Genomic DNA, 19,390 nt, shown 5'->3' with positions numbered 1-19,390 from the left:
CTTTGGCTGTGTGTTGCTTTTACTATGCTGTGGTTACAAGGAAAGGGGTGTGATGATGCTTTAACCAGAAGGTTTCCTTAACTCATTTCATTCATCAGTGGGTGATCATCATTGAGGGTTTCAGATCTAAGAAGTCTAGTGTGGGGTGATCAGAGAGGCACTCTGGCTCCTAATGTCCAGAGTCAGAAGAGAAAGGACAGCATGTACAAACTAAGGTGCCCTGTCACTCAGAAGGGTCAGCGTGTACAAACCAAGGTGCCCTGTCACTCAGAAGGGTCAGCATGTACAAACCAAGGTGCCCTGTCACTCAGAAGGGTCAGCATGTACAAACCAAGGTGCCCTGTCACTCAGAAGGGACAGCGTGTACAAACTAAGGTGCCCTGTCACTCAGAAGGGACAGCGTGTACAAACTAAGGTGCCCTGTCACTCAGAAGAGACAGCGTGTACAAACTAAGGTGCCCTGTCACTCAGAAGGGACAGCATGTACAAACTAAGGTGCCCTGTCACTCAGAAGGGTCAGCGTGTACAAACCAAGGTGCCCTGTCACTCAGAAGGGTCAGCGTGTACAAACCAAGGTGCCCTGTCACTCAGAAGGGTCAGCGTGTACAAACCAAGGTGCCCTGTCACTGTTTCAACTTTTCCCAGTGTCACTCTATTTAAACAGCAAAGCTCTCTACTCAGAACATTCATCTAGGGGTTTCTGCGTGAGCTTTGGAACCAGGAATTGTTTCTTTTAAGCTGTGCTGAGGTTGATAAATCATCCGTTCCTGTAACGTGAATTTCTAATGACTGGAATCCTGGTCTAGTTGCATCATTTCTCCTCCACCAATCCAAGTTTCCTTTTTCCACACGGATCATGTGTCTACAGCCGATATCACTAATTAGGCTACAGTCAGATCCTTCCTGGCATGAAATATTCAAAATGACTTGTTTTAATGACTCTCGTGATGTTATGTTTTCCCACTTTGGTTGCAGTAAAATAAACATATACACATGTATATCACATGGTGAAGTATAACTATTGTAAGTGTACTTTTCAGTGCATTATTTATGTGTAGATGTGTTCAATGATCACTGCTGTCCCTCTCCAAAACTCTTTCAAAACTAAAGTTTTGTGTCCATTAAATGGTGATTCCTCTTGATGCTGCCAACCACCTTCCCGAGTCATGATGTTGACTTAATTATTCAACTATTTAACTTCAGGTTTTCAGAGGAGTGCCCTCTCTCCTGTGTATGGCATGTTTGCTTTGTCTTGTTTTGTTTTTCTGAGACAGGGCTTCTCTTGGATCCCTGAGTTCCTGGGTGTCCTGAAACTCACTGTGATTCACCTGTCTCAGATTTCCCAAGAGCTGGGATTAATGGTGTGTGCCACTAGCTCTTATTCTGCTTTTATTGTGCTTTTTTTAAAATTCAAATTGAGTAAGAGCTATACGTTACTATTTTGCATTTCGTAAGTGGTGGTTTGAATAGGTTTGACCTCCGTAGATCCGTGGGTTTGAATGCCTGACCCATAGGGAATGGTACTATGAGAAGGTGTGGCCTGGTTGGGGTAGGTGTGGCCTGGTTGGGGTAGGTGTGGTCTTGGAGGAAGAGTCACTGTGCTTGCTGAGGTTCGAGGTTTCCTATGCTCAAACTCCACGGGGTGGGAAAGCCTCCTGGCTGCCTTCTGATCAAGATGTAGAATTCTCAGCTCCTCCAGCACCATGTCTGCCCACATAACTGCTGTGCTTCCTGCTGTGATGATGATGATGTTGAACTAAACATCTGAAACTGTAAGCCAGCCCCAATTAAATGTTTGCCTTTATAAGAATTGCCTTGGTCATTATGTCTTCACAGCAACAAAACCCAAACTAAAAAAAAAATGCAAGTGTGTGGGGGGGGGGGTGGGGGGAGACGGGAGACGAGAGACTTAGTTATAGGATATTTGGTTATTATACACGGAAAACCTAATTGTTACCAATATATAAAAGCTTAAGTAGATACTGTGCATGTCAGATGCAGTTAGTTGTGTTCTGAAGAGATGCGGTTTGGGTGAGCCTCTAAAGCCTCCATAGATACGATGCTAAAGAGTGGAAAGGTCCTGCCTGTTTTTAGGCAAGTTGCTTTGGATACATCTCGTGCTCTTTGCTCTGTGCTCCAAGGCAAAATCAGCCAGGTGGCCTGGAGCTACCCCACTGTAAAAGTGAAATGTTCAGCCCCTACTGACTTGAATTGGACCCCCTCACAATGGTGGTGACATGGTCCAGCCTGCCATGGGTATATAGGAGGAGCTAGAGGCTTCCTTTATAAGCAACTGGGCCTTTGATAGAGCTCTTTTGCCTTGAAAGAGCCTTTATGGAAGGGGCTCCAGGTAAGAGATAGGGATTTTCAATTTGGGCTTGCAGGACACAGGTAAAACAGTATGCTTGGAAGGAGAGCTAAGGAGCCCTCTTGGATTTGGAGAACCTAAAGAAAAAGGCTAGCTCTGTACAATGATACAGATTTCTAAAAAGCTAGCAGTTTAGTTTTAGGATCAGGCTTATAAATAAATATTTTGTATATAGTTAAGAATAAAGTTACCTAGCTTATCTAGCGGGTTTTTACCTCAGTTTATACCTCTCATATCTTTAGTGATGTAAATATTAGATAATATAAAGGGTCGAGAGACTGTCCACAAACCAGAACAGCTCAGAGAAACACCAACAATATAGCCAGGGACAAAGACAGGCACAGACATCTGAATGTCTTGCCTCTGAGGTGACCAACAGCGATTTCTGCCAGTGAAACCCTAAAGAGGGGGTCAAAGTTATACAACTCTCCACTGAGCCTGCAGAAACAGCTACTCTGCTATTGAAGTTCTTTGAGGGGAAAGTTGACATGTCTTAAGCCTTTTACGGACTGGCCCACAACCTCTCCACCGTGGAAGTCGTCTGTGTTCCCACTAACACTCTGGCCACATTCATCCTCCAGCTCCTAAGACAGCATCACAGCCACTACCAGTATGCAGGCTTGTAAGCCATATTGCTGAGGAACACTGGATACGCCAACATTCCTGATCCTAACCCAAGGTCTCGCAGCCTCAAGCTTCTGTAGGAAACAAGCTAACGTGCAAACCACAGTGGGGGTAAGTAGCAGCTATGTTCTGAAGCATTTCCACACTGCACCATGTTCACACAGGGTAGCACATCACATTGCTACAGGTTTCTTCTCCGTGATACTACGTTGTCTAAGAAGCACTCCGTCTCCTCTCCCATTGCTGCTGCATCATGTCCCTGACTATTTGGAACCCAGGTCCAGCAAAACAGCTGTCAGTGACTCCAGTTAGTGAGCTACATAGTGCCTTGCCCCTCAAGAAATAGACACATCTACTGAAGAAGCCATTTCCCTCCAAGGCCTACACCAGTCTGCAGCTCCAGGGCACCAGAGCTTTATCCAGAGGAGCAATCTTGGTACTTAAACTTTCATGACAGCCCTTTGCAAGGTAGCATCCTTGGCTGGTTTATCTCCCTACCCACTGGAAGTAACAGCCACAGTGTCTCACATTCCTGCATCTGAACTTTGATTGTGGTATGAGACGCTCAAGTATCCCACTTGATGGGGAATGAAGTCATTGCTACACCACTCCCTCCTGCCATGGTCCATAGCACAACTGTGCCCCACCATTCCCAGGACATGGCTGTCACTGCAGCTCCAATCACAGAGACCTGTATCACTGCTATGTCCGAACACTCCAAGATGTGGATCACTACTAAGCAGCATGCTTTATGCCGATGTTCAAGATGCCACTGTGACCTATTGACTTCAGAACCCAAATTGCAACATGTAGTCCACTCTGGGATCTTTACCTGTCCTGTAACCATTTCCTCTGAGGTTAAAAATATACATCCTGCAGGGAAGCTCTCTAAGCAGAGGAGAAAACAACTCAAAATGATTTCAGGAAGTTCCTGAAACTGACCAGATTCACTAGGCCCCGCCTTCCCAGAATAACCAATAAAGCTGATAGAAGTCAAACTGCAAAGAAGACTGATACTTTACTAGTTGCCTAGAAGAAACAGAAACAAATGTGGGAGAAGTAGCTAAAACTGAGTCATTTAAAAAATCACTCTTCAACTTGTTGAGTTGCCTACAGGCTCAGATTGGCTTTGGTGATGGTGCTGAGTTATTTCTGCTTCTGTAACACTTTACCCATATTCTTAGAAGTAACCCCAACAGAACTCATTGGTTCACCAAGCTGCACTTTGGTGGTTTCTGGACTTTAATCTGTTGTGGGCTCCCTATCTGGAGAGAGTACAAATGTACAGTGTCTCCTTAGGAAAAGTTCTGTCACACAACATCTCTGGAACACATCCCTCCCTGGACCCGCGTCAAGGCTGAAGCATGATGATCAGCGCCAGATTTACAACTGAATGTCTGCCCCCTGGGGCTAAACTGCTGGGGAATTCCCTCCAGCCCTTGGCTTGATGGGAAAGCTGTATCACCTATGCCTCCATGTCAATCTGTCACAGGCACATCCGCTGTCCATCTTGACACTGAGCCCTGGAGCACAGTGGAGTCAGGCGCCATCAGGGATCCTCTCAGGTAAGTCCATCCTGCAAAAACTTAGAACAGGGGGTTGGGGATTTAGCTCAGCGGTAGAGCGCTTGCCTAGCGAGCGCAAGGCCCTGGGTTCGGTCCCCAGCTCCGAAAAAAAGAGAAAAAAAAAAAAAACTTAGAACAGGACTGACCCCTGAAGCCCTATCAGTGTTGCCACAGAGACATGGATCCCAGGCCACTGAAACATCCATAACCATTGGCGACATAACTGTAGCCAAAGACACTGTACAGAGGCAGCACTGTTACCACCACCAGGAAGCAGAACAGCACTGCTGCCCAACAAGTTGGTGGGTGGTGGTGCGTCCCTACGAAAGGTATCCGATAAAGTTAGAAAAGGGACTATTATACTACTGGGAAGACATCAATAGAGATCAGAGACATGAAATGTGATATTCTGATGGTTTAAATAGGAATGACCCCAACAGTCTCAACTATGAAATGTTTGGTCATTAGAGAATGGCAATATTAGAAGGTGTGACCTTGTTGGAGGAATTGTGTCACTGGGGATGGGCTTTGGGGTTCCAGAAGCCCAAGCCAGACCTAGTAACGGTGGTTCATTTTCAAAGGTGCCTTGAGCCAGCTACAAGTGAACTGAAAATGCTAGACCTCTGCTAATGCCTGCTAGTCTAGCTATCCCCAAGAGTCTACTAAGCTAGACACACCAAGCAGCAGCTTAAAATAAAAAATTACTACCCCCAAGCTTGCCTACAGCACAATTCTTCTAGTAAGCTTTAAAGCAGCGGGGTGTAGCATAAGAGAACTGAAGCTACAGGGCAGAAGATAAAACCTAGATGATGTGTAAGACTGTGTCCTCAATCAGTCAAAAAGGAAAGAAGAGTCACATATCATGCCACCTGTCTGTCATTCTAGGACACCCAATTTTGCAAGGACATAACATAAATTGTGTCACCTTTGCTTCTCTGAGTCTCCAGTATTCTTACTATTAAGTGAAGTCATCGTTTCTCATGCCCAAAGAATCTATCAAAAATCCCAATGACACCTCCCACCAAAACAGAAAAGAGAGATTGTGAATCATGTAGATGAGAAAAAGACCCCAATTCATCACACCTATATCAAGCAGGAAGAACAAAGCGGGGCTGGAGGGATGGCTCAGTGGTTATGAATACTGACTGCTCTTCCAGAGGTCCTGAGTTCAAGTCCCAACACCCAGATGGTGGCTCACAACCATCTGTAATGAGATCCGATGCTGGTGTGTCTGAAGACAGCTACAGTGTACTTACATAAAATAAATCTTAAAGAGAGAGAGAGAGAGAGAGAGAGAGAGAGAGAGAGAGAACAAAGCTAGCAGCACCACACTACCTGACTTCAAAATATACTCCAAAGCCACAGTGAACAAAATGGCAGGGGCCTGTCATGAAAAGACGCATGCGTTAGTAGAACAGCACAGAGCCCTCAGAAATAAAAATGAAAGCTAATGGCCAGTAGCCAAGGATGATGCCAAGAACAGGATATATTATCCTTTTTTTTTTTTTTTTTTTTTTTTTTTTTTTTTTTTTTGGTTCTTTTTTTCGGAGCTGGGGACCGAACCCAGGGCCTTGCGCTTCCTAGGTAAGCGCTCTACCACTGAGCTAAATCCCCAGCCCCAGGATATATTATCCTTAATAAATGGGTAGAGAAAACAATCTACACGTGGAAGGATAAAATTAGACCTTCAACCCAGAGCACATATGGAAAAGGATGTCACGAAAAAGGGTGTCACAGCAGAGGGAAGCCTTGAACATAAGGTTGGAAATGTCAAACAACCAGAATCGACCGTAGGAGGCGAGCTGAACAGCACTGCACTGGGTTGGCATGTTTTCATATGACTCACCAAACAGGCAAGACTGGCACAAACATGCAGATGAGACCACGGCAAAATAAAAAGCTGCATAGTCATGGTAAAAGTCAACAGTGATGAGAGACCGTGTCATGGGAGGAAATACCCCATCATCTGTTCAGAGATTAATAATCAAAATATATGAGAAAAAGTAATTAAAAATAGGAGAAATGCCAAGTAGAGGCTAGGGGCATATGCCTTTAATCCCAGCACTCAGGAGGCTTAGATAGGGAGTCTCTGGGTTTGAGGACAGCCTAGTCTTCAGAGTGAGTTCCAGGACAGCTAGGGCTACACAGAGAAACTCTTGTCTCAAAGACAAAATAGGGGCCTGGGGATTTAGCTCAGTGGTAGAGCACTTACCTAGGAAGCGCAAGGCCCTGGGTTCGGTCCCCAGCTCCGAAAAAAAGAACCAAAAAAAAAAAAAAAAAAAAAAGACAAAATAGGGGGGTGTGGGGGTTGGGGATTTAGCTCAGTGGTAGACGCTTGCCTAGCGAGCGCAAGGCCCTGGGTTCGGTCCCCAGCTCCGAAAAAAAGAAAAAAGAAAAAAAATAGGGGAGTGTGGAATTCAATAACAAACAATTCAAAACCAAGCCAAAAAAAAAAATCATAAATTGACATTTCTCCAAAGAAGATGTGCAAATGGCCAACAGAGCTGGACACAGTGATGTGATCTGGTCGTTCTGGTTGTGGGTGACCCAGAAATTCAACACTAGCCTGGGCAACCTAGCATGACCACATCAAAAAACATAGCAAAAAAACTAAGGCCACAACTAGTCAAGGTAAGCGAAGAAATACCATTGCTAACCATCAGGAAGATGCAAATTAGATTGACACTGAGATGTCATTTTGACCTGCTGGACAGTCTGGCGTAAGGAAAGGGAGTCCTTGCATACCACTGGAACGAAGGTACACCATACAGCCATTCTGGAAAATAATGTGGCAGTTCCTCAAAAGTTAGAACTAAGGTGTGCCCGTCCAGAAATCTCCCTTCTGGACATATTCTGAAAGGACATAAAATCAGGATATTTGCACAACTACAATCCTTGTAACATTGTTCAGAATAGTCAAAGTTTGTAATCAGCATAAGTGTCCATCAATGAATGAGCAGATCAAAGCTGGTGAGTCACTCAGCCGGCGAAGACACCTGCTGCTAAAACTGATTCAAAACCTAAGTCTGGTCTCCATGACCACATGGTGGAGGGAGAGATCTGCCGGATTGTTCTCTGATGTGCTTACACACACACACACACACACACACACACACACACACACACACACACACACACACACATGAGTTAAAAAGAAGAAAATGTGGGTGGTACTATTCCTCCTTAAGAAAGAACTATCAGGGGCTGGAGAGATGGCTCAGAGGTTAAGAGCACTGGCTGCTCTTCCAGAGGTCCTGAGTTCAATTCCCAGCAACCACATGGTGGCTCACAACCATCTGTAATGGGATCCAATGCCTGCTTCTGGTGTGTCTGAGGACAACTACAGTGTTTCATATACCTAAAATAAATATATTTTAAAAAAAAAAAAAAAAAGAAAGAACTATCAGGGTTGGGGATTTAGCTCAGTGGTAGAGCGCTTGCCTAGCATGCGCAAGGCCCTGGGTTCGGTCCCCAGCTCCGAAAAAAAAAAAGAAAGAACTATTATCGACAGGCGATGGTAGAGCAGGAGTTGAATAGAATCATGTCCAGACCCTGGAATTATTGTCCTAAGAAGGGCAGGAGTAGGACTCCTGTTTGTCCCAGTGTAAGCAGACCCATGCCCTGACCTTTGCCTCACCAGAGGAGGTCAAAACTATTCCTCCTTAAGAAAGAGCTATCAACAGGTGGTGGTAGTGCATGCTTTTAACCCCAGTACTTGGGAAGCAGATCAGGTGGATCTCTGAGTTCCAGGCCAGCCTCGTTTACAGAGCGAGTTTCAGGACAGTCAGAGCTATGTAGAGAAATCCTGTCTTGGAAAAAGAGGGAAAAAAGAAAAAGAAAAGAAAAAGAAAAAATGATCATTTGCGCCAGCACAGAGGAACGAGAGGACATCGTGGTGAGGGCAATAGGCCAAGCACAAAAGACAGCCACAACTTCACTCTCATATGCAGTGTATAAACGCCAAACTCAGTAGAAGTTTCTACGTTCTGGGAGGTGGGCAGAGGTTTGTTAGTCAAGGGACCTATAAGCCAGAGAGCTTGAGGAGAAACAGACTTTTGAGGGGTGAGTAAGGGCTATGGAGTGAGTGTAATTGGCCCAGGCCAGGGTGCTAGGGATGCCATATCTGCATGAAGAGGAATTCTAGCTGCTGCTGGATATGACCTTGTAAAGGGAAAGTAAATGTAACCTGGCTACCAGGCTACCTGACCTCCTCTTGTGAGGCAAAGGTCAGGGCGTGGGTCTACTTACGCTGGGACATACAGGAGTCCTACTCCTGCCCTTCTTAGGACAATAATTCCAGGGTCTGGACATGATTCTACTCAACTCCTACTCCAGGCCTGATCCCCATGACTCCATAGCTCCCCTGGCCCTCCAGGGGCCAAACAAACTCAATTTGACAAGAATAAGTTGAGGAAATCTAGTATACTTCACAGAAATGATAGTTACTGTGTGTGTCTGTGTGTGTGAGAGAGAGAGCATTCATTTCTTTTTACCACGATTTCTTTTTTTACCATGAAAAGTATGTAAAGAGGGGCTGGAGAGATGGCTCAGAGGTTAAGAGCACTGACTGCTCTTCCAGAGGGCCTGAGTTCAAATCCAGGCAACCACATGGTGGCTCACAACCATCTGTAATGGGATCTGATGCCCTCTTCTGGTGTGTCTGAAGACAGTGACAGCATAATTATATATAATAAATAAATCTTTTAAAAAATTAAAACAACAAAAAAGATATGCAAGGATGCACGAATGCCAAATAAATGGATTTACGCATTCAAAATGTATTCTACCTGGGTACCACTTGTGTGGGTCTGTGAGATGGCTCACTGGGCAAGGGCGATTAGTCCTAGAACACACATGTTGGAAGGGAAGAACTGACTCCTGTTCTTTGTCCTTTGACCTCCATGCATACCTCGTGACACAAATATATACACACCTGTGCATGTGCGCACGCATACACACACACATACCAAATAAATTTTTAAAATTAGAAAATACATCTGTACATCATGTTATAATGAAACTTAATGTTTTCTCTTTTCTGAGAGATTTTATTTTGAAAAGTATCACACCATCCTGTTTTAAATGTCTTAAACATCAAAACCAAGATGTCAAGACTGAGTACATCAGAACACTGAGAACGTCTTGTGGTTTTGCTAGGTGTGAATAAAGATTCAGAGAAGACATAGCATGGGTCCAGAGAGTTGCCTTCTGTAGTAGGAAAGCAGCAATGTAAGAAGAAGACATCTAACAGCGAGTGGATACTAATCACCAAAATACCCAGCACGGTCTTCCGAGCTCCTCCAGTGAAAATGCCTGAAGCTGTCCAGGTATGTCAGAAGCTTGCAGGAGATGAGCCCATAATAAGTCTCGAACACAGAACATTCTTTCCCATCATTCATTTCTTTCCATGCTAGGGAAGTTTCAGCATCTGTAGCTTCTGAGGATGTGAAAATGAACTTGTAGCAGCATCTGTTATATGTGATGTGCCTTTCCCCAGAAAACCTTGAACTGTGGCTAGGTGTAAGGCCCAGGGACTTAGCACAGATCCCCACAAATACATCAGCAGGCACCATGATGGGTGCTTCGTTCAAAACCACACACATCATCCGAGCCACATCTTGGGACATTATAAAGGCCTCACCACTGCAGTAGTCTGGGTAGTATTTTTCGGGGTACTCACTAAGAGGGACAAATTCTTGGCTATGGGGGTCCCTGTTAGGTATATCCTGATGGATAACCCTTCCTAGATATATACCTTCCATCTGACCTTTCAGATTGAGAAGATAGTCTACCAAGCCTGGTAGATTGATAAACGTGTCCTCATCAGCCTTGAGAACGAACAGGGCGTTGGGACAGAAGGCTACAGCCCACTGGGTCATTGAGATGATCTTCAGCGTTTGGTTTTCCGAACTGTCCAGGAAGATCCCTTCAATTATGTCATTATTCTCCTGAGCCTCTGCATCTAACTCTTCCTGCGTAGCGACCAGCGCCGGCATTCCCAGAGCAAACAGCGTGAGAATTGGGTAGCCTCGGACGCTGGTCACACTACCCCAGGTTTTCCTGATGAGCTCCCGTCTTGTTGCGTTCCCTGGACTACTGAAGATAAGAGAGAGCAGAAAGATGGTCTTCCCGTTGCACACCTCCGGCTGGCTCAGGACATAGTACTTGGAAGGATTGTGCCTTAAAGGTTCCAGGTTCAGTTTTCTTGCCTTGTTTTTAATGCTGAGAATTTTCATGTCCACGCGAGGCAAAGAACGTAAGAAATATTCTTCTACAAAGTCAGCTCCGAAGAGCAACACATGAAATAGTACGACGTTAAAGAGGAGGAAACACCACTGGTGAGTCCGAAGTCGGCAGAGCGTCACCTAAGTGAGAAAAGGCGTTTTGTCCCTTTAAACTCTGTTTCCATCCCTGTTTATCCCACCCACTGACTCCTGTGTGGGCTTCTTACGGCCCTTAGTGGTGCATCCTATTCCGTTATTATTATTTCTCTCCTCTACTGGGTGGCTGTCTCCCAGGTCACGGGATTAGGTTTTCCTCTTCTCCAGTGTTGTGGAGTTGTTGTTGTTGTTGTTGTTGTTGTTGTTGTTGTGTGTGTGTGTGTGTGTAATTATAAACTAGATGCTATGTGAGACACTAAAGATATGAAAAAGGCTAAGGCGCTGGGAACATAAGTACAGTTCTTTTTTTTTTTTTTTTTTTTGGTTCTTTTTTTCGGAGCTGGGGACCGAACCCAGGGCCTTGCGCTTCCTAGGTAAGCGCTCTACCACTGAGCTAAATCCCCAGCCCCATAAGTACAGTTCTTGAATGGGAGCGCCTGGGTCAGTTTCCTCTCTGATTACAAAGGACAAGGACTGTTTTCCATGATGTGGTTGCTTTGGGTGTCCACCATCCCCTGGTGGACATTTACATTTCTGGTATAACTCTCCATTTTATCTAACCCGTCTGGCATGTCTGTCAATGTGAGCAGATTCCTAGCAGAGAGCATCCTGGTGCACCTGTGCCGGGCTTACTCCACCTCACCCAGAGAGACAGAAAGTATCCATCTGGAAGGGACAATACAGAATTGTAACAGAGCTACAGAACTTTAAAGAAACTAGAACTCTGTTTATTATAACCTCACTATTAGGAAGCAACTTACAGAGTGGCATCCTCCTGGGTGCTTGCTGTGTGCCAGCCATTGTGCTACCACAGATTTGACAGTTTGCTTCCTTTAGCCCCAGGGATACCACTCTCCGATAGATTAACCGCCAAGTTAAGCTTATGATTTGAACTCAGATCTGCCACCATCTAAAGTTCACTCATAACCACTGAGGAATCCCGACTCCTACTTTTCCTACTTATCAACTGAATAGGAAAACACAAAACAAAAGCAAATGCTTGCCGTTACAAACTGCACCACTTGCCACTTTTCTCAGCGCTGAGGATCTGCATGTAGAACGACCTGTTTTAATAGCTGAAATGCTTTGGAGATGGTCAGAAACTTACCTGCATGTTCTCTGTGGGCAATTTTGGGACTTCGGAAATTATTAAGTTCACAAGCACAATAGGTTGTCAGGATAAGCCAGCCAGACAGCAACTGCAGCACAGTCCTTTGAGGCTCGAACTTTAAGGATAAGGTTTCTTGCCAACCACCCTGAGCTTTTGTCCCAGAATACCTACTGCCTGCATAGGATAGGACAGTGAGTGCTTATCATGTTACAACTAGTGAGACTCCAGAACAAAAGGAAAAAGTAAAAGCAAACCTTTCCACGTGTCCACCCAGTGTGTCTCGTGGAACAGACTCCTTTTCGTCATGCTGTGTTCCGGGTAAAAATACATGTGGAAGTCCTTCACCTACATCATGTTCACACAGCATCATCTCCCAAGGAAAGAGACGACGTGTGTGTGTGTGTCAGGAATAGTGCCTAATCCCCAGTACATACACATGGTAAAACTATTCTAAACATTAAGGAATACATGTGAGTCCACATATTTTTCTCCCCCAAAAAACATCATATACAGGTCTTCTATGTATGTCTTTGAGAGGGATTCTGAATTTCTGGCTTAATTTACAGAAGATCAATTATAAGAAATACTACTGCTGGTGGTGGTTCACACCTTTAGTCCTACCACTTGGGAAGCAAAGGCAGTTGGATCTCTGTGAGTTCAAGTCCAGGCTTGTCCACAGAGTGAATTCTAAGACAGCCACAGCTATGCAAAGAAACTTTGTATCAAAAACAAAAACAGGGGCTGGGGATTTAGCTCAGTGGTAGAGCGCTTACCTAGGAAGCGCAAGGCCCGGGGTTCGGTCCCCAGCTCCGAAAAAAAGAACCAAAAAAAAAAAAAAAAAAAAAACCAAAAACAAAGAAAATGGGCTGGAAAAGTGGCTCAGCGGTTAAGAGCACTGACTGCTCTTCCAGAGGGCCTGAGTTCAAATCCCAGCAACCACATGGTGGCTCACAACCATCTGTAATGGGATCCAATGCCCTCTTCTGGTGCGTCTGAAGACAGCTACAGTGTACTCATATACATTAAGTAAATAAATAATTAAAACATTCTCACCCTCATCAATTTATAATTGCTAGTTCACAAAAAAAAAAAAAGAAAGAAAAGAAAAAGGGAAAAAGAAATACAAACCGCCACAGCTGAGTTACATGAAACCCTGTTTCAAAGCCACCCCCACAGAAAAATACAAATTACCTCCCTCAGATAAGCTTATCTCCAAGTAGAAACTTTCATTTACTCCATCTTAACGTATACTGAAGAAACCTAGCATTTGATAAGTGCTTGTGATGGTTTGCATGTGCTTGGCCCAGGGAGTGGCACTATTAGAAGGTGTGGCCCTGTTGGAGGAAGTGTGTCACTGTGGAGGGGCTTGGAGACCCTCCTCCTAGCTCCTGAGGATGCTCAGGCTGTTCCCGGCCTCCTTCGGGTGAAGATGTAGAACTCAGCTCCCCCTGCACCATACCTGCCTGGATGCTGTGATGCTGCCATGCTCCCGCCTTGATGATAATGGACTGAGCCTCTGAACCTGTAAGCCAGCCCCAATTAAATGTTGTCCTTTATAAAACTTACATTGGTCATGGTGTCTGTTCACAGCAATAAGACCCTAACTAAACAGTGCTGTTTTCTTGAAGCGTGTAGGGGTTATGCTATACACTGTGTCTACTTGTAGGCTAATTTCAATGTTTTTTTGGTTTTTTTGTTTTTGAGACAGAGTTTCTCTATAGCTCTGGCTGACCAAACTCAATTCGTAGACCAGGCTGGCCTTGAACTCATGGAGGTTCACTTGCCTCTGCATCCCAAGTGCTGAGATTAAAAGCATGGGCTACTCTACCCAGCACTGAGCTTACTGATTTTCATATTCATACCACAGCCATTCTGCTCCCACACCGAGAAATACTGTATCTTCTCCCCAAGTATTGGCCTCCCTGTCTGCTGTTTACAGACATTTTGTTGGTGGTGGTTAAGAAAAAGCCCTTAGGGAAAGAAAAAAGGAATAAGAGAGTCAACAAATTTTGCTTTAAAATGCCATAATGAAATAAAACTTTGTATGCTGACCTGAAAAATAAGTCAAAAACTACTGGACAATGAACAAAACTATGGCCACACAAGAGGCACACACATGGACAGACACACACACTTGCACACACCACATACAGAGACACACACATGCACACATACACCACACACACATGCACATACATACATGCACGAGCGCACACATATACATACAGACACAAACAATGCACATTCACACAGACACCACACACAAATGCACACACACATGCACACACATACCACACATGCACATACATACATGCACCAGCACACACACACCATATACACAAACACACACGTATATACATGCACACACACACACACACACACACACACGCACACACAGAGCAAGCATTCCCTTAAGGTATTGTTCTCTCAATAATTATTATCAATTCTTGGGAATTTTTTAAAAATCTTTTTTTAATTGAATTTTCTCCAACATAATATTTTTATTAATTATTTGGGGATCTCATACATTGTACCTAAGTACACTCACTTTTCATTTCACCCAGGTCTACTCTCTCACCCTTGCACCCTCTCCCCAGAAAAAAAAGCACACCAAGACAAATTTGTGTTGCCCATATGCTCACTAGAGTGTGGTCAAACTCCCAAAAGCCAGCTCCTTAAAGAAAACTGTCGTTCCCCTCCCCTCCACTAGAAGCCTTCTACTGTAAAGAGCTATACTTCAAACGTCTTTATTACAATTTTAGGGACTCTTCAACAGCTTCCTCACTGGACCATTTCTTTGTGGGGATGTGGGAGAGTCACAGAAACGTTCAGTGTCTCTCATTCTCAGTTATCAGTCTGCAATCATCAATGCCGCTGCGAAAGACGCTTCCTTGTCCATAGCAGCCGATGGCAGCATGGACCATGGACTTCCACACAGCCTTTGGAAGCAGCAATATTGGTCCTGAGTTAGATAGGATGCAGGTGTGTGAGTGCCTGTGAGCGGGGCATACTAGCCCAGCAGGCACAGAAGGCTCTGAAGTTGGTTTGTCCCTAAATCCTATGACTGTAACCTTAGGCAAGATATCCAAAACTCCTTTTAACCTCATCTCTAAATATAGAGGTAGTAATAATAACTACCTTATAAAGATGTAGGAATTTAAGTAATAGCATATAAAGTGTTTACATGTATGGAACACTTGACACAGTTCTGGTTTTTTTTTTAATTTATTTACTTTTTATTGGTTCCTTGTGAGTTTCACATCATACACCCCAATCCACTCATCTCCTGTCCCTTTGTATCTGCCCTCCACCCTTGCAACCTCCTCTCCCAAAAGAAAATAAAAGACAGAACAAAAAAAATCTCGTCATGGAGGTTGTAGTGTGTCCCACAGGATAGCCTTATGTCCACCTTGATCTGGTTTGAAGTCTGATTTCTGTTACTATCAATACTGGATCCTTACTGAGACTCCTTTCAAATATCTTGGTGTAGCCCTAGCCCTGTGTCAAGGAGGTCCTGTGGCTTAACGGGTTCCAGCGGTTCAGAGATGGGGTAGAGGTTGGGGTGGGCCTATCCTGGGTCTGGGCCTGAGAGGTAGCAACCTGCCTGTTTTCCAGCACTTACACCATAACGGTGAGCTCTTCAGTACTGGCCCTGCAGGCTCACCCAACACCTCAGCCAACAAGAGGCAGGGCCACCTCTCCCACTCTTAGGCCTCTGGGGGCAGCTCACCAGCCTGATGCAGATATCAAAAAGGATGGGGAAAGCATCTCCTCCTTACCCAAGCCACTGCATAGCAAACAAGGGAGGGGGTCCACTACCAGGGGCTGCTCTTCTGAATGCCGCCACCAGCAAAGGGTGGGACCAGCTCTCCCCATTGCTGCAGCCGCTGAGAGGTAGGGTCAGTTCCACAGAGCTCTTGGATATCAATATCGTCCCAGGAGAGGGATACCCGCAGGGTCTTTGGCCATAATATGAGCCACATGGCCACCGACTCAGACAAGGCCCTCAGCAACAGAACAGGCCAGGGTTTCACAATGGCATCAGGTAGCAGGGCAGGCTGCACACATCAGGCTGTTCCTTTCCACCCTCCTCGTGTCTCCGTGTCTCCAGTTCTGCCTCTCTTCATAATGCTCAACTGTCCGGCTTCTCCTTCCTCCCTATCTCTGCCCCACATATTTGCACTTTGTGGTGGCTCCCGTGGTGGGTGGACCTTTGCATGTCTCAGATCTGTCTTAATACTAAAAGTCTTGCTGTTTTTTGTCCAATCCTGAAGGCAGTGTGATGAGACTATGATTGGGATAGAGGTGGAGGGCCCAGTCTCCCTGGGTCACTGAGCAGGTGTTGAGCATCTCTAAAGCACTGAGATAGGTCAGAAGGTAAAAGGGAAAGAACTATCTCTGTTTTTGTCCTCTGACCTCCACAGGACATGTGATATGGTGTGTACACACAAACACACACTTTTTATTACGTGGATAGGCATTTTGCTTGCATGTGTATTGTCTTTAGGGTTTTACTGCTGTGAGCAGACACCATGACCAACGCAACTCTTACAAGGACAGCATTTAATTGGGGCTGGCTTACAGGTTCAGAGGTTCAGTCCATTATCATCAAGGCAGGAGCATGGCAGTGCCCAGGCAGGCATGGTGCAGGAGGAGCTGAGAGTTCTACATCTTCATCTGAAGGCTGCTAGTGGAAGACTGATTTCCAGGCAGCTAGAATGAGGGTCTTAAGCCCATGCTCACAGTGACATACCTACCCCGACAAGGCCACACCTTCACCACTCCCTGGGCCAAGCATATACAAACCATCACGCGTGTCTATGCATTACTTGCATTTCTGGTACCCAGCCCAGAAAAGGGTGTCAGTTCCCCTGGGACTGGAGTTAAGACACTTGGAACCACCGTGCGGTTGCTGGGAATTTAACTTGGGTCCCCTGGAAGAGCAGCCGGTATCCTTAATTGATGAGCTCTCTCTCCATCCCCTAAAGTTTAATTTAAAAAAAAAAGCACTATCAGACTAATAAAAATCATTGTTAGTGTTAATGGTAAGCTATTTAAATCCTCATTGAAAGCCCACCCTGGGGCTGGAGAGATGGCTCAGCGGTTAAGAGCACTGATTCCTCTTCCAGAGGTCCTGAGTTCAATTCCCAGCAACCACATGGTGGCTCACAACCATCTGTAGTGAGATCTGATCCCCCCCTCTTCTGGTATGTCTGAAGACAGCTACAGTGTACTCATATAAATAAAATAAAATCTTTTTAAAAAAAAGAAAGCCCACCCTGTCTGGTGTGCACTTCCTATAAATAAGAAGCTGGGGAATGTGACAGTTTGACTCCTTCCTAATTAACAACTGTGGGGTTCTGCCTTGTGCCATCACTTCCTTGAGCAAAGAAACTATTAGTCAGATAGCAAGTTTATACTACCCTCATGTCAGCCATCTTGAACACTCCAAGAATGCACAATGACAACTGATTGCCCCAGCTCCTGAATGTACAACCCATCAAGGCCGTATGAAGCAGCTTGTATCAGACTTCTGGCTACACTAGGCATTAGTAAGCTTGGATGACCCTTAGATGACCTTGTAACTATTTCTGCCTATATCATAGGTGGGGTGCTTCTGGTGGCCTCGAAGCTTCTCAGATTGCTATGACAGTCTGAAAAGGAAAGGCTGGGATTGACCCCAACATAAACTTCCATAACTGTGAGTGATTCAGACCCTTCTCTGGCCGTGTAATCAAGCTGCTGAGAGTGCTGTTGTAATCGAGTCACTCAGAGAGTTGGCTGGGAGACTGTCTCCTGCACCTCTCACCCTCCTGTTGCCAACATTAAGCCTAGTAAAAGGCCCTTCTCAACAGAGATCTCGCCAACTTTCAGCAGCATGTGCTGAGCTCCTAACAGAGACAGCAGAGAAAGGCTGATGGCGGATGGGAACTCTCATCTCTCGCTCGTGGCAGCAAAAGAGAATCAGTCAGCATGGAAAGCTTAGAAAGTGGCAAGGTGATTGACAGCTGGAGCAGCAGCAGAGAGGCTTCAGAGTGGTCAGGGAAGGAGGAAGGACAGAAGAACTAGACAGCAAGAGAGGACTGAAGGATAAAAAGTTTGTAATAATTGAGAAGGGGAAACTGTGGGTCCTGCTCACCTCCCCAACCTCAGAGGTAGACCTTGAACTCTTAATGACCCTACCTCCGCCTCGCAAGTGCTTGGAGTATGCACATGGGCTCTATCTAGCTTGGCTGTCAAGCCTTTAAAGCTAAGGTTCTCAGGCACTGTGGGCCAAGAGCTGCAACACTAGCAGGTGTTAAGAGCTAGGGAATTAGCTCTAGACAAGCGTAACCCTTGAAGACCTAAGGGTTCAAATACTCATGGATTGTATAAAAACTGTTAGCAACTCCTTCTCTCTTTCCTCCTACCTCTTGCCCCTCTCTGTTGCTCTGGTTGCTGCTGTAAAACAAGGGAAACAAAAGCTTTAAATAGGGAGAAAAAAAAAAAAAAAAAAAAAAGGCTGGGCAATGATGGCATACACCTTTAGTCCCAGCACTTGGGAGAGGCAGAGGCAGGCAGATCTTTGAGTTCAAGGCCATCTTGGTCTACCGAGAGAGTTCCAGGCCAGCCAGAGTTACAGGGAAACCCCGTCCTATCAAACAGACAAAGCTTTCACACTGCAGCATTTAAAGAACTTCTTGCTTACCACTTCTATCTGGACAGACTAAAGGGACCCAAGCTAGTTAGTTGATAAGTAATAAGTGTTGCAGAGAACAGTCGTGGTTGAAGAGCCACATTTTGGACAGCGTATATGTACGTGCTGTGATTCAAGCTTAACTCACTCGGCAACCCTTACCCAACTCCCTTACCAAGTTTTGTTTTCCACAGCACTTGCTTTTTGCCGTATATTTTGTTTGGTTATTTATGCTGTCTTCCTCCTACGACTAGACGTAGACCTCACGCAGTTAGAAATTTGTTTAACTGTGTGCGAACCATGTTTGGGAGGAACCAACTGTCAATGGGTTGTTCGAATAGTCACATGTCAATTTGGAGCCTGAGCTCTTTCTCCAAGGTGAAAACTGTTAAGATGAAATATTACCCTAACTTGGTGAAAAAACAAAAGTAGATGAGGAAAATAAACATTGTGCAAATCTGGAGAGCAGCCTTGAAAAGAAGCGTTAGTTCAGGAGCACAAGGTGTAAGCGCTGTCAGGTGGTACCGGACAAACTGCCCTTTTCCACAGTCGCGGCCATTCTTTCCCACGTACCCCGCGGGCAGGAGGAGCCGGAAGTAGTGCTGCTTCCGCCCGACGCTGGGCGCCAGGAGGGACGCGCGGAGATGACGTAGCAGCACCGGAAGC

At 45.3% G+C, this 19,390-nt stretch overlaps 1 protein-coding gene across 2 annotated transcripts; it reads right to left on the bottom strand.

Annotated features, from left to right (window-relative positions):
• Positions 1–6,857: 6,857 nt before the first annotated feature.
• B3galt9 (beta-1,3-galactosyltransferase 9) lies at positions 6,858–19,344 on the bottom strand. Of its 2 annotated transcripts, none has more exons than XM_063282986.1 (2): positions 18,900–19,344; positions 6,858–17,030 (listed from the first exon to the last, which is right to left on the bottom strand). In XM_063282986.1, exon 2 carries the CDS (start codon positions 10,791–10,793, stop codon positions 9,819–9,821), a length of 975 nt encoding a protein of 324 aa, XP_063139056.1. In that variant the 5' UTR covers positions 10,794–17,030; positions 18,900–19,344; the 3' UTR covers positions 6,858–9,818. The 2 variants fall into 2 exon arrangements, with proteins under 2 accessions (XP_063139056.1, NP_001386696.1); NM_001399767.1 differs by lacking the exon at positions 18,900–19,344 and having other exon boundaries at positions 9,564–10,922; positions 12,046–12,093.
• Between the last annotated feature and the right edge of the window lie 46 nt (positions 19,345–19,390).

This window comes from Rattus norvegicus, chromosome 3, assembly GCF_036323735.1.
Source record: "Rattus norvegicus strain BN/NHsdMcwi chromosome 3, GRCr8, whole genome shotgun sequence".
Classification (NCBI taxonomy): Eukaryota; Metazoa; Chordata; class Mammalia; order Rodentia; family Muridae; genus Rattus; species Rattus norvegicus.
Note: the sequence above shows the minus strand (reverse complement) of the source record. Positions and strands in the feature narration are given on the sequence as shown.